The sequence below is a fragment of the Equus przewalskii genome, chromosome 19 (assembly GCF_037783145.1).
Source record: "Equus przewalskii isolate Varuska chromosome 19, EquPr2, whole genome shotgun sequence".
Taxonomy (NCBI): Eukaryota; Metazoa; Chordata; class Mammalia; order Perissodactyla; family Equidae; genus Equus; species Equus przewalskii.
This window is the reverse complement of record NC_091849.1, coordinates 62135990-62152162: the sequence shown is the minus strand read 5'-3', so window position 1 is coordinate 62152162 and position 16173 is coordinate 62135990. Positions and strand designations below refer to the sequence as shown.

At 42.9% G+C, this 16173-nt stretch overlaps 1 protein-coding gene across 3 annotated transcripts in view; it reads left to right on the top strand.

Annotated features, from left to right (window-relative positions):
• The window catches only part of COL9A1 (collagen type IX alpha 1 chain), an 82227-nt gene extending 66982 nt beyond the window's left edge, over nt 1-15245 (top strand). For all 3 annotated transcript variants that reach the window (XM_070584882.1, XM_070584881.1, XM_070584880.1), the window contains 2 exons: nt 6060-6137; nt 14370-15245. In XM_070584882.1, coding sequence (XP_070440983.1) covers nt 6060-6137; nt 14370-14554 — 263 coding nt within the window. In that variant the 3' untranslated portion in view covers nt 14555-15245. The remainder of the gene's footprint in view (nt 1-6059; nt 6138-14369) is intronic.
• The last annotated feature ends 928 nt before the right edge of the window (nt 15246-16173 follow it).

Here is a 16173-nt window from a genome sequence, read left to right as displayed (position 1 = left end):
TGGCTCTGAAATATAATGTAACTTTATTCCTTCCTTAACATGTGAGAGGGAGAGTTTGTTTCCTCCCTTTTATTTAAAGCGTATCTGGCCTTTGCGTCCAGTGTTTTGCAGAACAATAGGATTGTGAGTGGGGTGGGTCTTCAGCAGGACTTGCGGAAGGACTGTTTGCTGCAGATGGCGTGGGTAGTTGGGGCGAGTCAGTATGTCAGCCTGGGGCTGTGTGTCCCGGGTAATTTACAGAGAGGACTGAGTAGAGTGAGGAGTCTGTATCCTGATGAGTGACTGACAGCTCTCTGGGGAACTTCAGAAAGACGCAGCATCACGAACACGAGAGGGAGTTTTATTTTTTAAACGGTGGTGCTCCAATTAGGGATAAACATTGTGGTGTGAAGGTCAGAGGGCAGGCAAGCTGCCTTTCTGGATCTCTAAATGAATTGCTGATGCATTTGGCTGACTACGCTCTCAGCTGGAACAATTTTGTTAATTATATTTGATTTTTTTCCTTTTTTTTTGGCATGTGCAGAGCTGCATGTTAAAAAACAAGCCGTAATTGGGGCCTCTTGTAAGCTTGGCACAATTTCAAGGTTTTCAGAGGCCAGATGAAGTCAAATACGGGGAGAGCTCAGAGTTCATCTTGAGGAGAACTGGATATTTTCTCTGAAAGAGGCACACAGCCACTCACGTCTGTCCTGCTTTCAGCTACTAGTTCAGGAATCGTTTCATAGGCTCGCTCTGTGGTTAGTCACCATTTGCTTTGTAAACCGTTTCTCAGACACTCTGCTGCCTCGGGCAGGTTGTTGGGCTCAAGCCCACTCCAGGCTTTCCTGAGCTCACTCCAGAGCAGCATTTCCAACACAGTGGGCCCTGGAGCATCAGTGTCGTCCGGGACCGTCTGAGGCGTGCAGATGCTCCAGTCCCCAGACTCACTGAATGGGAAGCCTGGAGGCGGCCCAGTGCTCTGTGCTCTGCCCAGCCTGCCGGGGGTTAGGACATAGCTCATGTGCTGGTGTAGAGCACCCGCCCATCTTCCCATTGGAAAGGAGCACCTTGCATGGGCTATCGAAATCATAGCCCTCATTTTTGGCTAAAAGGAAGTCCCTTTATTTGGGGCAGAGCTTAGCTTTGAGTTAGTAAGAGAACTCTCTTGAAGCCCCATTTTATTCTCCGAGAAACAAAAATGTCTGTCTACTTGCTATGCCAGGAGAGTGCCTACAGCTGCGTTTCTCAGCCTGGGCTGCTCTCCGGAATCACCTGAGGGGCTTCAGAACTCTCCAGGTCCGGGTCCCCTTCCCAGAGATTCTGACTTAACGGGTCTCAGCGTCAGGCTTTAAAAATATTCCCCAGGTGACTTTCATTTGCACCCAGGGCTGGGAACCACTGGGAACCAGGTGACTGTTCCGGGCGTTCTGGGACGCCCTTGCAGATGGAACAGCGGCTGGTGGGGTAGCAGAGGAACCTTATTTTGAAGGGAAGAAAAATGTATTTCTATATTTGGAAGCTGGATGATGTCTCTACACTGAGTTCATTCATCAAGATAGTTTGATCGTATGAGGGACTTCCCCTAATTTTCTACAGTATTTATGGCATAGTCTAGAATCTAGACGTGATAGAGTCCTTTTCTTTTTTCTAAAGGGCTTTGTCTCCCCACCCTCCCCTATCCCTGTCTTGTCATGGGGTTCTTTTAAAGCAGCATCTTCTCTCAGTTTTACTTCTGATCACTTTTTAAGAATTTGGGGTGTGGGCAGAAAGGAGTGATCAGATTTTCTTTATCCATCAACGCTGTCACACATTTGGAAATACGTGATTCTAGGTGACTTGACTCACCTTTCTTGTCCCACCACATGCGTTAACAGTGGTATTTAATAGAAAACAGATAGAGTTCTCCTTTCCAAAGGTTTTAGATCAAATTTTCCCTGAGAATAAACACCCCACCATTTGAAATTTAAATGTTTAGCCAATTAGAGAAGGAATGTGTTTTGTTGTCCCCTGTGGCCTTTTTTCATGCCTAATAAAGAAGGATCTGTCATATAGTCACTTTGAGAGTCTTTTTCCAGAGAAATTGCTACATAAATAACAAACAAATAAGTTTTACTAAAGCTTTTAACAGTTCAGGCTATGTCTTAATCAAATCACTGTTTTCCTCCTAAAAAAAATTACTCTGAAAAACACAGTGGAACGTTTTCAGTAGGAGCTAGTAGAAATGCCCCTCAAATCACACTCAAAGCTTAAGTCATAATTATTTTTGTTTTTCATTGACATGTTTTATACAGTATCACACAAATGTGTTAGGGCCAAGGCCCATGCTGCGTGTCATTTTATGTGCTTACTCAAGCAGAAACGTGAGAGGCATCGAACTGGCTCGATGCTCACTTTGCTTAGCATTGCTAGTCTTTCATGTCAGAAACACTGTTTTTAAATATTCAGGGTTTGGATTAATTTTAAGTCCCTTTGAATAAGGCTGCATATCCTTTTAGATATTTTAGTGTGAGTCGAATAGACGTGTCAATATATAAATGTACGCTTGAGAAAGTACACATGTCATAACTGTGACCAACACCTTTTAAATAGTAATCTGTTCACAGGGAGATGGAACATCAGTTACAGCTTTCAAATAAACGAAATAAATAGCAACTATGGAGCAATGAGAATTTCTTGAGTTTTAGCTACTTCATTCATAATGAGCTGGTTTTCTACTCAAACTGCATATTTTCCTTCATGCCTTATCTAAAGCCTATTTTACAAGCTTTTTATGTGTACCTTGTGACTCCTTGTGTATGTGTATTATGTGTGTTTTGTATTCATGTGTCCACAAAGGCGGACCTTTAGTTCCTTGAGCTGGTTTTTGTGCATCTTAAAAGAAGACGTGAGCAGGGTTTGGAGAAGTGGCTTAACCTTGGCGATCCAGGGAACCGGCTGCGGGCACGGTCTGCTGTGGAGCAGCCTGTGGCTTCATCTTGGAGCCCGTCGGAAATGTGTTTTTCTATGACCGATAACCAGAGGACAGCATGACAACTAAGACAGCCCTCTTATTCCTTGCAGCCAGCATTTCCAAGCTGGTGTGGCTTCACGCTGGAATGTGTGTAACTTTCACCGTTAGTGTGAAAGTTGCATTTTAATTTACAATCTTCGTCTCATAGCTTCAGAAAATATGGCACATTTAAAGATTCTCTCTCATTGCCAGCCTCCAGAATTACAGAGATATGGCATTTAAATTGCTAAGTTAACAGGAGTGCTGAAGCCGTTAGTTTTCAAAATGCTAATTGTCCTATCTTCCTAATACAGCAAGGCCACATTGATGATGAGCTTAAAGAAACCAGCTTACATGCATATGAGTTCACCCGGAACTCTGTATCTGTATACAGTATTTTATATAGATTTAAATTCTTCCGAAAATGTAGTTGATTCATCATAAAAATATTCATACAAGGACATTCATAGCTAAAATCAAAATATGGTGGCTATTTAAACATTCACTTCACAATTAGAGATTTCTGACTGACTAATGTGCGTTGTACGGGTAGTTTTCCTATTTTAGTTGCATACATGTCTTTGTTTTTTAGACGATAAACTTGACTCCATATTAAATGAGGTTTGGCTGATGGGGATGTTTGGAAAAAATGATTTTGTATAGAATTTGTTGTAAAATCATGGCACCTTCTAAAAGTGTAATGAGATAATGATGGGATACTGTGCTAATGGGGTAGGGGAATTGAGCCTCCTGCTAGAGCAGCTAACTAAGGAGGGGCTGCGTTGTTAATGAGGCTGCGGTTCCGGGTTTGGTCTCTGCAGGGGCCAAGATAATTAAGGCAACTTTGTTCCATGGCTGCTGAATCCCCAAGTTCAATCAACTGTCTTGCAAATTCACATGGTTGGTTGTAATCCAAAGCATATTCCCCATAAATAATGAGTCAGTAGTGAAATGTGGGCACTTTTGACAGCACACTTCAGATTTTGAAAATTCATTAATTTATTTTTGGTAGTACTAAATTTACATTGTTCAAGAATTTGAAAATGTATAAAAAGATATTTGATGACGGGTTTCTCTCCCCGTCGGTCTCCCATCTGCCCAGCTTCCTTTGTTCTTCCCGTTAGGTGATCGCTGTTGCTAATGTCTTACGTATGCGTGCTAGTGATGATGTACAGGAATATATGCATATATGTTTTCCGGACATCCTTTACAAAATGAAATCACATCGTCCTTTAGTAAGCGCTCTGGACCTTGCTTTTTTCCCTTAACAATATGTCTTGGAAAAGAGACAATACGTCCTTTCAAAGAGAGTCCTGGTTCTCCACAGCTGCATAGTATTCCGTTCTGTAGATGCACCATGAGGTATTTAACCCTTTAATGGACACTTAGATTGTTTCCAGTCTTCTGCCGTTACGTCAAGGCTGCAGTGAAAACGTTGTCTACATTTCACTTTTGTATAATTATCAACATCAGCTCTATATGTCTAGGATAAATTCCTAGAAGCAGAATTGCTGGGTAAAATGGTACTTCCATTTGTAATTTTGATAGGTATTGTCTAATTGCCCTCCAAGAGACTGTAACAATTTAGTCTTATCCGCAATATACAATAGTGTATTTTTCCACAGACTTGCTGGCATATGTTTAATTAAACTCTGGAATTTTTGCTGATCTTCTAGGTTAAAATAGCATCCTGTTATTCTTAATTTATACTAATTTTGTTTTGAGAGTGAAGTCAGGAAAGCCGCTTTTATTTCCCTTTAGTGACTTTCTTGCTCATGCTTTCTGCTTATTTGTTATTGTCATTGGCCTTTTTGTATTGATTTGAGTAACTCTTCGTATTTTGAATCATACGACAAAGGCCGACTCAAATCTGAGGTTATAAAATAATTCTCTTTTGTTTTCTTCTGATTTTTAAATTACATTTAATATTTTATCCATTTGTAATTCATCCTGGATTATGGTGTGAGGAATAGATCCAACTTTTTTTTCCAGTTGGCTACCCACTTTTTAACTAACACTATTTATTGAATTATTCAACTTTTTCTCACTTTAAGGTGCCACCTTTATTACAAACCAAACTCCTATATGTATTGGGCCTGTTTTGGGGTCTTCTATTCTGTTTTACTGGTCTGTCCATTCATGTCCCAAGTACCACAACGTTTTCACTGGTTTAGTATCTGGTAGGGTTAATTCTTTTCATGTTGCTTTTTCTTTTGGAGTGTTTATGGCTACTCTGGGTTATGTATTTTTCTATACAAACTTCAGAATCACCTCTTTGGCTAAAAAAATATGTATTTTTATTGGGATCATGATGAAAATTCGGCTTAGGGAGAACTGACAACTTTTTATGATGATGTTCCATCTAAAAATATTTTCAAGTCTTTGTATCCTTTAGAAATGTTCATTTTTTTTCATATTGGATTTGTGTATTTCTGATTAAAGTTATTCCTAGCTATTTAATATTTTAATTCCTATGATAAATGAGATCTGTTTTTACTACATCTTATTACTGGTTCTTGTTCGTATATATGAAAATTACTGATTTCCATATATTAATTTCTTACCTTGCTATTTTACTGAATTCTCTTATTGCTTGTAGCAGATTTTGAGTTGATTTTCTAGGGTTTAAGATATATACTCATATCACTTGAAAATGGGGATGCTTTTAACTCCTCAAACCAAATGATAAATGATAGCGCTGGAGTGGGCATCTTCCTAATGTTCTGACTATGGTGGAACTGCCTCTCGTGTCCCCCTTAGGCATGATGCCACCTTTGGGTAGAGGTGGTGTCTTATTTCATGGTAAGAGGGTAGCCATGATTCTTATTTTATTGAATGTTTATCAGGAATGCATGTTCAGTTTTTTCAAATGTCTTTTCAGCATCCATGGATATGATCACTTGATTTTTCCCCTTAGATCTGTTAGTATAATTAACTTGATTTCTGCCCTGCTACATGCTTACTACAACCTAGTTTGTAGCAACTTCATGACCTTTTGGTTTCTAAATTTTGGCTTTGGTTAAAGCTTAAAAATATGGAACTTTATTCTAATAGATATACAGAAAAATAACATTTCTCTACTGAAATGCAGGTGACTTGGGAGAAAGAGGGGAACGTGGCCCTCCAGGAAGGGGTCCAAAAGGTCTTCCCGGAGCTACGGGTCTCCCAGGTAAGCGTGTGGTGTATGTGCGGGACGAGGTGGAGGAGTCGGTAGAAGCGGGTAGTCTGAATTGGGTAACATTTAAAGAATTCCTCTTTGTTTACTTAAGCATATTAAGTGATACTCAATAATGGCTGGCATTGATTTTTCAAGGCCAACTTCCGTGAAGAGTTAAATGATCTGTAAATCATGTCTGTATCTTTTGTGAGAAAATAAGTATCAGGACTTGAATATTAATTTCTTGAATAAGTAGATGCTTTAAAAAAATTGTGTCAAGGTCCAGCCACAGTGCACTTGTTATAAAGTTCTGAAGGAATGGGGCCCTATCCATTTCCAGCCCCACTGATAGTTTCCTGTTTATTTTTTTTAACTGAAAAGTCAGAGCAACAGGAAAATTAATCCAAGTTTACAAACTATTCATGTTGCACAGGGAGTAACTGGAATTTTATTTTAAAAGCTCCTGTTGCAGACATGCTGACCTTCCAGAAACCCATATCCCCCAAAATAAACCTGAACATTCCTGCTCGGCCCCATGGATACACGCACAAACCACAAAGCGCAGCTGCGTCGGCTGAGCGACAAAGGAGCCTGTGTGTGGAGAGCCTGGGTTCCCTCACTGGGCCTCTCTTCTCTCCACACACTGGTCCTCTGTCGCTGAAATCGGGCTGCAGCAGCCTCTCCACCGGGCACTGACTTACAGCCCAGACGCAGAAGCCGCAGGCAGGGCCGCGAGCCAGGCCTGCTCAGAGCAGGAAAGATGTGCAGCCTCCCAGCAGCTTCTCTTAGAGCTGCTGAGGCGGTGGCTGGGGAGCTCCCGCGCCCTGGAGCTGAGGAGAGGGGATTCGAGGGGTCGTTCAGGAAGGGGGTGTACACGCATTTCCCAGTGAATTTGGAAAACTTGGTTAAGGGAAAATTAGAAAAAGAAATGATCATCTTCTGATTCTGCCAGAGGCTTACATATTCAATCATGGCTATAATTGCAGCTCCAAACATCATTGCTTTCTAATTATCCATTTCATTGCTCTTGGGGATTGCTTTCTCATTAAATATTTTTTTAAAAAAATATGAATACATTTGGAGATAGCTCAAACACTGCATTTCTAAAACTGTGATCCATGGGCCTGTCAAGATGTTTTCACAAACTGATAAATTTTTATGATTGGAAAAGGAAAGAATATCTGGTTGGAGCTAAAGGGAACCAAGAGAGGAAGATTTTAGCATATGGTGAAGTCTGGAGTCACTGATGGATGTTCAGAAAAGAAAAAAACAAAACAGACCTTACTGAGTGCTTTTCTCCTTTATAAATGGTAGCAGTAGGAGGTTTTAGAGCTGATAAAATATCATCATTACAATTTACTTAATTATCTCTATACCTATAGGATAGCCTTACAATTTCTCTTCCACCCATTTTGTTGACAAATCACTTAACGTCGACTTGCACTATGGGCAACATTTTCCTTTATCAAAAATCGATAATGGTGTCTGGGGACTCTTATTTGCAAAAAATCTGTTGATAAACCACATTATAAGTTTAAAAATGGGAAGATGGCAGAGGACCCGCTGTGTGTGTGCAGAGTCCCAGGCCGCCACCAGGAGCGCATCACCGCCCACGGGCAGCCCTCGGAGCTGCCTCATCTGCCCTGAGCCAGGAGAGTGACAGTGCTCCGCCCGCCCAGGGGCTCTGCTGATTTGCTTTTAGGATGTCAGACAAACAGGTCCAGGCAGAATGGCAAGGTAGGACAAGCGCACCAGTGGCAGCTCTACCTGGCCCTCATCTTGTCTCCCTTGTGAAAATTGAAAATTTAGAAAAATACATATTATAGCTGGTCTTGCCTTTAATACTTCAATCTGATTTGTTAAAAATGTTATGGGCTCCCTTCTCAGGACAACGAAACCCTGCCCTGTGCTTTTTCTTTCTGCCTCCTGCCCGTCCTTGCCCCTCCATTCCTGGTACCACTCTGAAGTCTGCTCTTTCTTTTTCTGTCCTCTGGTTACATTTTTTTTTTTTTTTAAAGATTGGCACCTGAGCTAACAACTGTTGCCAATCTTCTTTTTTTTTTTTTCCTGCTTTTTCTCCCTAAATCCCCCAAGTACATAGTTGTATATTTCAGTTGTGGGTCCTTCTAGTTGTGGTCTCTGGTTACATTTTAATTGAGAGGATAGTTGACATTATTGAGGGAAAAATCTGAGCTCCACATTATTTTTTAAAAGTTTAGGCTACCTTTCCAGAAGGTGCGATTTCTCAGTGCTGCAGCTCTGGGCGCAGGTGCGCGGTCGTCTCCCTCTCTGAGGGCCCGCGGGCGCTTTGCTGCTCAGCTCGCAGGCTCCTGTCCGCACTGCGAATATGCGCAGCCAGTGATTTCTCGAATCAATCAAGTCCCTGAACAGGAGCTTTTGGGTCATTCCTCCCCTAGAGCCAGTTTCTCTGAAAGTGGGCTATTTTGAGTGTGGAGTACACAATTCAGGCATCCTGGCTCAAATCTTGACTCTGTCACTTACCAGCTTTGTGACATTGGGGAAGTTACTGAATTGCTCTGTGCCTCAGTTTCCCTATTTATAAAATAGTGATAGTAATATCTCCCTGATAGTGTCCGAGAATTAAAAGAAAATGGATGTAAAGTGCTCAGGACAGTTTCTGGCCATGGTAGGTGCTCAAGAAATTTAGGTTATCAATGCTGTTATTAATGTAACAAATCCACTTCTGCTTTTGAGGTGAAGGAAGGAGAGATGGGGGCAAAGCTGGACCCTGGTTGCGCCCTCGCAGCATTTTCCTCCTGCTCTGGGTCAGCAGGAATATGTTGTTCTCCCTAGAGTCAGCAGTGCCCCCTGCACCTCAGACCTCCCCTTCCAGAACGTCTGCTTTACTTCTGATCACAGATGCCAGTCCTGGTTGGCAGCGAATCATTCTACTGGCTCATTGTCCTCTGACAGGTGGACCAGGTTTAATTTCCCTGGTTGAGCTGAGAATGTGATTTCTGGTCTCTCACAAACCTAACAGTTATAGGATTTTAGGAGCCAGAGGAAACTTCAATAGGACTTTGTGCAGGAATGTGTCCAGAACCTTCTAGATAAATATACATCTTACCTGAAAGCAAGATCCTGCAGAACAGGATATTCTTCAACCTTCTTTGTTGTAGCTATGGTTGGATTTGAGACTCAAATTCTCCCTAATAGAAAAAGTCCATTTGATCATCCTTCTTGGTGCTGACATATCTATTTGAAAAATGTAACGAATACCTCCTTGTTTACCAGCTATCGGAGGTCCTTTGTTCTTCCTGGACAGTTTCAGTTCTCGCTCCCCCGTATCTCTCAGTCCATTCAGTGTTGAGCATCATGTGGCCCCTTGGGGTTGCCATACTGAGTTCCCTAATCTGGGCGGAAGGTGACTGTTACAGCCATTCCGTTGGCTGTCATTTGGATGAAGTGCTCTATTGTGGAAAATGCACACAGAAAACATCAGTTTGCTTCTCACAGCCAGAGCAGGGGGCGGGTGTTGAAGGGGCCGGGGAGAGCCCTGCTCCCCCATTGCTGTCGGCTCCCCTGCTCACAGCGCTTCCTTTGCTTCTCTGCAGGACTGGGCAGTAACCAGGCCTGCTGCAGAGTCACGCAGGGGATCTGTGTATGTGTTAATACTTGCAGAACTCAGACTGGTGCCTGGCACATGACAAACCTCCTGCAAATTTAGCTGTTGTGATGATCGTCATTCCTCTTTTTATATTTGGGAAAATACAGACTTACAAGGTCCCTGGCCCTGACAAAGTCTCTCAGGAAATAAGTGATCGAGGCAAATCTTCATGCTTCCTGAGTCCTAGTTCACGTAGTGGACAAGATGATGGGCTGGCTGTCCAGAGTAGGATTCATTTGTCCTTGCCACCCAGCCATCTGACTTTGGCAGTTGCTTGATTGGGTTGTCTCCAGAAGAGTTACTCTTTGTGCTGCTGCCGCCACGCTTGCCCATTTGGGACCAGTTCCTTTGTACTCTGAGGATTTTGAGGAAAAATATTTAATAATGGGTCCTGACTTCCTCTTTGTGGATTCAGACTCACGAGGGAAAGGAGTAAGTTAAATGAGGAGTCGTGTGTGGCCCCAGGAGGGTGACTTGTGAGCTAAGATGCTTCCCTTCTTGGACGTGCAGGGCAGAGCCAGCTTTGCGCTGGGCCACGCTAGGCCACTGGGCTAGGCAGGTGTCTTGTGCAAAACCTGCATACAAGTGGCCTTTGTTTGTGAATATTGAGTGGAAAAAACTCCCCAAAACAAACGGCACACTCAGCTTAGGCTTCAGTTTAACAGTAGTCATTTATCCTATTTCCATTACTATTCCATTGCTGCTATTTTATTTGGCTGTGGGGATCTTATGTAAACCAGCCTCTTTACACCAATTCCTGAAACATATATGCTTTGTCAAACACCACCAGAGTCAGCTCAGCATAAGGAAATATAAGAAAGTCCCCAGACATACAGTGGATAAACTGTCACAAACCCTATACAATGCTGAGAATCATTTGCTGGTTTTATTTTTTTAAGTCTGCACGCACAGTCCCTCTCATTCTGCAGCAGGTATTAAATCCTTCTGCATGTGCCCATGGGGACTGGCCTCCTTTGATGTAACATGACTCCCCTCTAGTGTTTGCACAGAGAATGACAGACATTCATTTTTAAAAATCATGAACTGTGTGGCGATAGTATATATATTTTTTTAAGGTACAGTTTTTGGAGAGGAAGAGTGGCCCTGAGCTAATATCTGTTCCAATCTTCCTCTTTTCTTTTCCTCCCCAAAGCCCCAGTACATAGCTGCATATCCTGGTTGCAAGTCATTCTAGTTCTTCTATGGGGACATCACCACACCATAGCTTGATAAGTGGTGCATAGGTCTGTGCCCAGGATCCGAACCCGTGGACCCTGGGCCACTTGTCCACGGGGCCGGCCCCTTGGCAATAATATTTTTATACATCCTCGAAATTGCAGAAAACAGTGTGGTCATTAGGCGGTTAGTATGGCTAACCCACTGTGAGGCCGACAAAGCAGAGTGAGAACGCTTTGGATCCGTGCCTTCTCTTCTTGTTCAGAGTTGAAAGTAGTTTATAGGTGTTTGCTGACACAGCTGCTGGACTTCTTGAATCACCTGGACTGTGACAGTGTTACCCCAAACTAGGCTCCCACAGAATAATTGTGGGGCACCTTTGAGAGCAAGTGCCCAGGTCAGGGCTCCCGGAAGCTGACGGTCTGCCACGTGGAGGTTCTCTGGCCGTGTCTGCAGGACAAACCCTCAGGAAAATGTCTTTAGTTTCCTATGGCAGTTAGAGCTCCACAAGAACTGAGACTAACTCTTGGCAATTGTGCCTCTTTCTACAAAGAACACCACCAGCACAACACACGCACACACCCTCAGCAGAGTTAGCAAATCAACGGGTGTGGAGATACAGTTAGACTGGAGTGTGGTAAAGGGCCCTCGTTTCTAACTCCACCACTGTCTGGCTATGTGACTATGGACAATTATTTAGCTTTCCTAACTTTCAGTTTACACTTGAGGAAAACAGGATCAATGATGAGCATAGCGCATGGTGCACGGCAAAGTGGAAGCATTTTCTAAGTATTGGTGATGATGATGATGGTGGTGGTGATGATGATGGTGATGATGATGACGATGATGACTTCACCCAAAACTCCAGTGGGTAGATTGTTGCGTTTGCCAAAGGGAGAATTGGGTGAGATGTACTTTACTTAAAATAAATCAGGGGTAGACAGGATGGCTTCACCAACTGTTTCCTCAAAGGCTGAGCAGGAATCTGGAAGAAATGCAGCCAGTGACAGAACCTCTCCTGGAGCGGGTAGAAATGGGGAACTAAACATGAACATCTAGAAAGCTTTCCTCTGCTTCTAACATTGTTTGTGTATTAGAGAATAAATTCCGTTAAGTTCAAGATTTTAGGCAGGAGGCTGGCTCTACAAAGGTTAAATAAAAATTTGAATTAGTTGCTAACACTGAAAATTGAGAGAGGTTTATTTAAAAACTCAGCTTCCTAGCTTCCTTTGGGGGTCATCAGAGGTTCTGGCGGCCCGTGTTCCCTCCCAGCAGCTATTGGTGGAGCTGAGCGTCCACTCTCCAGGTCAGCACAGGCCTTGGTCCTCCCTGTGTCTCCCTGACATGGACGTGGGACATCAGGAGCCGATTTTCATTACTCTTGTGCTGTCAGTTTTCTTCTAGTAAAGACAGCAGGGAATTTCTTAATCCAGGGCCGTTTTTTCTTACTACATTAGGGGTCAGCAAACTTTTTCTGTAAAGGGCCAGATTTGTTGGCTGTGAGGGCCGTGTGGTCTCTTTTGCAGTTACTCAACTCTGTGCTTGTGGTGCAAAAGCAGCCATAGGCCATATAAACCAGTGACGGTGGCTATGTCCTGATAAGCTATCTACAGAAGCAGGGGTTGCCCGTGGGCTCCGGTTGGCCCACCTGATCTCTATTAACTGCCTCTCTCCTGTGGTCTTTCAGTTTGTGGCCTCTCCTTGGGGCATTTTCTCCTCCTAATCTTGATTTGATTTTGTTAAGGCAGACCTGGTGTGTCTCAGTGGGGACATTGCTGCTGATAAGGTGCATGAACATTACCTCTTATATGTATTTATATCTGGCCTATCTTTTACACCTTAGAAAATCAACCTTTATCAGCCCCCAGGGTCAGCAGATCTGACTCGGCTCTGCCCAAGGCAGGATTCTGCCAGCGCCCTGTCTACAAGTGCAGTGGGTTAGGGAGAAGCTTTCTCCGGGGACTCGTCTTTAGAGGAAAACACACAGACATCTCAGTATAGTCGAACGAAAGCTTATGGGATACATGAGGGATAAAGCCTTGAGATGGATAGAGTCAACGATAATCATTCTCTTAAAACTTACTGTTGTTTTATCCTATGATTTGAGTGGATCTAATTGTAAACATAACAGGAAAAATGAGATGTTATACGTCAAATGGGATCTCTAACCTACCTTCCTTCTAAAAGTATGTGAGGTATATGTGCTAAGACCACTTGATAAGACCAGACCACTATAATAAGACCAATGAAAGACATCTGTAAGAAGACCACTAAATTAGGAAAAGAAAACTAAAAACCGCTGAGAAAGAAGGAAAGGGGCCCACCCTGAGCAGGTGTGTAATTGGACATGTGGACCTGGCTGTCACCTTTTTGGCTGAAAGGCCCAGTTAAGATGGCTGAGATGGAATGAGGGTCTCTGTAAACTACATTATCCTGGCAAATACAATTTGTTTTACACTGATTTCTTATCGCCACCCTTGCAGTAATGTATGAAAGCACTGCTGGTGTGATGGGGTCAACTGTCAGCAGAAATTCCTCTTTGGTCGGGGGTTCCATGTTCCATTGAGGGGACCAAACAACCTCTGAACGTGACACAAGGAAGAAATGTCGCCGGGGAGCTTAAGCCATGGTGAAGTTCATGGAGGGGTCAGCCCCTGATGAGAAGAACACCATGGACCTTTGTAGGGCACATTGCACAGTCTCCTAAAAGACCTTAATCAATGATAGCCTCATAATTGTAATGATAGCCCCCATTTGTCTGGTGCTTCCAGGCATGGAATTTAATTACAAGGCAGGCAGTATCCCACGTTGTAGATGAAGAAACTGAGAGATTAGCGACTTGCTGGTGTCACCTATTCGTAAATGGAAGAGCTAGAACTTACAGCCAGCTGTCTGTCTCCAAAACCCTTTCCTTCTAACCACTGAGCCACACTGCTCCCTGTCCAGAGACTGATCACCTATTACAACTAGGGGACAATCCTACCAGAGTGCTGTCCAAAAGAAATAGAATGTGAGCCACGAATGTGAGTTGGGTGTATAGTTTTAAATCTGCTAGTAGCCACGTTAAAAACGTTAAAAGAATAAGGTGAAATTAATTTTAAGAATATATTTAACCCACTGTGTCCAGAATATTATTTCATCATGTAATAAATACAAAAATTATTAGTGTGAAAATTTTGAATATTTCATTGTCTTCCAAGTTCAGGTGTGTTTTCCACTCGCAGTTCACCCCAGTTTGACTTCGACACATTTTAGTGCTCAGTAGACGTACATGGCTAGAGGCTACCATATTGGGCAGCTCAGCTCTACCGACGGAAATGTGGGTTAGAGATGCTGAGGTCTCCTTCACTTTTTATTGCTAAGAAACCCAAGTCCACTGAAGAAATTTTATCATCATCATCACCCATCATTTCACATGTGCCATCTTTTGTGTGTTTCAGGTGACCCAGGTCCTGCCAGCTATGGGAGGAATGGCCGGGATGGTGAGCGAGGCCCCCCAGGGGTGGCAGGAATTCCTGGTGTCCCTGGTCCCCCAGGACCTCCTGGCCCTCCTGGTTTCTGCGAGCCAGCCTCCTGCACCTTGCAGGCTGGTCAGCGAGCATTCAGCAAAGGGCCCAGTAAGTGAAAGGCTGCCTGGCTGTCTGCATAAACCACGCCTGGCAAGGGAGCTTGAGGAGAATCACCGCCCAAAGCTGAGGCAAATGACTACCATGCATCACCTTCACTGTCATTACCCAAGTCCTACTTGACAATCAGATTTAGAACAATGGTGCTACTCGATAAATCCTCATTGCTTTCCCTTGGAGGGGAGAGAGCAGAATCGGTGGTTAAAATAAAATGAACAAAAACCCTCCCTTTAAATAAATGTATAATCCTGTTCCCAGGACCTTGAACTTTGGTGTGTTATACATAAGTGATACAGTGTGGGCCTCTGTGCCAATAAACAAAACAACTGTTTGGTTTATCTCAGTTGAAGTAGTTATTTTCATTCTTATTTAGATGTTGTCCTCAACTGTATAGAGGGTTCCCAGACTAGTTATGGGGAAACCCCACTACAGTCAATAGAATTGGTGCTTCGTGCTCCCTCAGGAAAGCACACCGAGTGACTGCGTACATCACGTGCTGGTTTGTGTAGTCAGCCGGAATTTTTGTTGAATTGTACTGTATGCCAAACCTGTTAATACTTTAAGCTCTTCTATGTGAAAACAAAGAAGGAATTTTAATATCCTGCCATGCGTTTTATTGACGAGATTATTTATTTTAAAGGTTTGAGGTGACATCTCTGTACCAAAGAAGAAATAAATACGGTTTCTTAATCTCTTGCATGTTTTCTTATAAATAATCATGTTCAATGAAAAGAAGCTTGTTTAGATTAGTGTTTAGTAAACACTGAGCTTGTTTAGATACATTTAAAAAATTTTAAATTCCTGGTATCTCTACAGGCATATGTTTATAATATTAGTGCTGTTTTCTGCAGAGAAATTAAAATGCCCCTTCTGTTCCCCAGAGGGTGTAACTATGACAGAAGTTCTTTGTGTGGATGTGTGAGGTGGTGGGGGAGAGCTTCACGGACATTTTTGAAATTCTGATGAAAGCTGTGGGCCCATATCCCAGAAAAACACACAAATGCATGTGTGCCAATGTGTCTGCAGACTGCTTCAGAGCCTTCGTGGTCCCCGAGTCTGGCCTTGCTTGGTCTCTAGGTGAGGAACCACTGCTTTCGTTTGAGTGGTTGGTTCGCTCCTTCCTCTTCCCAGCTTCACTGCTGCAGCCATGGTTTCTGTTTCACCATTTTCCTTAGACGTTCTGTAAAGACAGCTCAGCTAAGGCCCTGCCTTCTTGTCAATAATGTAGGTATTGCCTGAGCACTCAAGCAGTTTATTACTATTTACATGGTCACATTGGCTTGTTGTTTCATCAACAGCTATATAAACTATCGATCAGACTTAACAGACTCATTTTATGTCACAGTGCATATGAGTGACTTGTCCTGGGGCAGAGCACAGTGCTCAAAACAATCAATATCCTCAGTTAGTTTATAGAACTCGATTTTCTCAAGTTGGGGGTGGAGGGGGGTGAGCTCTAACTGGATTTTTGATATCAGCTTTTTTTCTCGTATGTACTTTCTATCCATTAAAAAATTTTAGCCCTGTTTGTTTGGCTAAATCAATTATTATGTAATCTGTATTTGGATTTCTTGAAAACTGCTTACAGCATCTAGTTCTGTGCTGCTGGCATGGACTG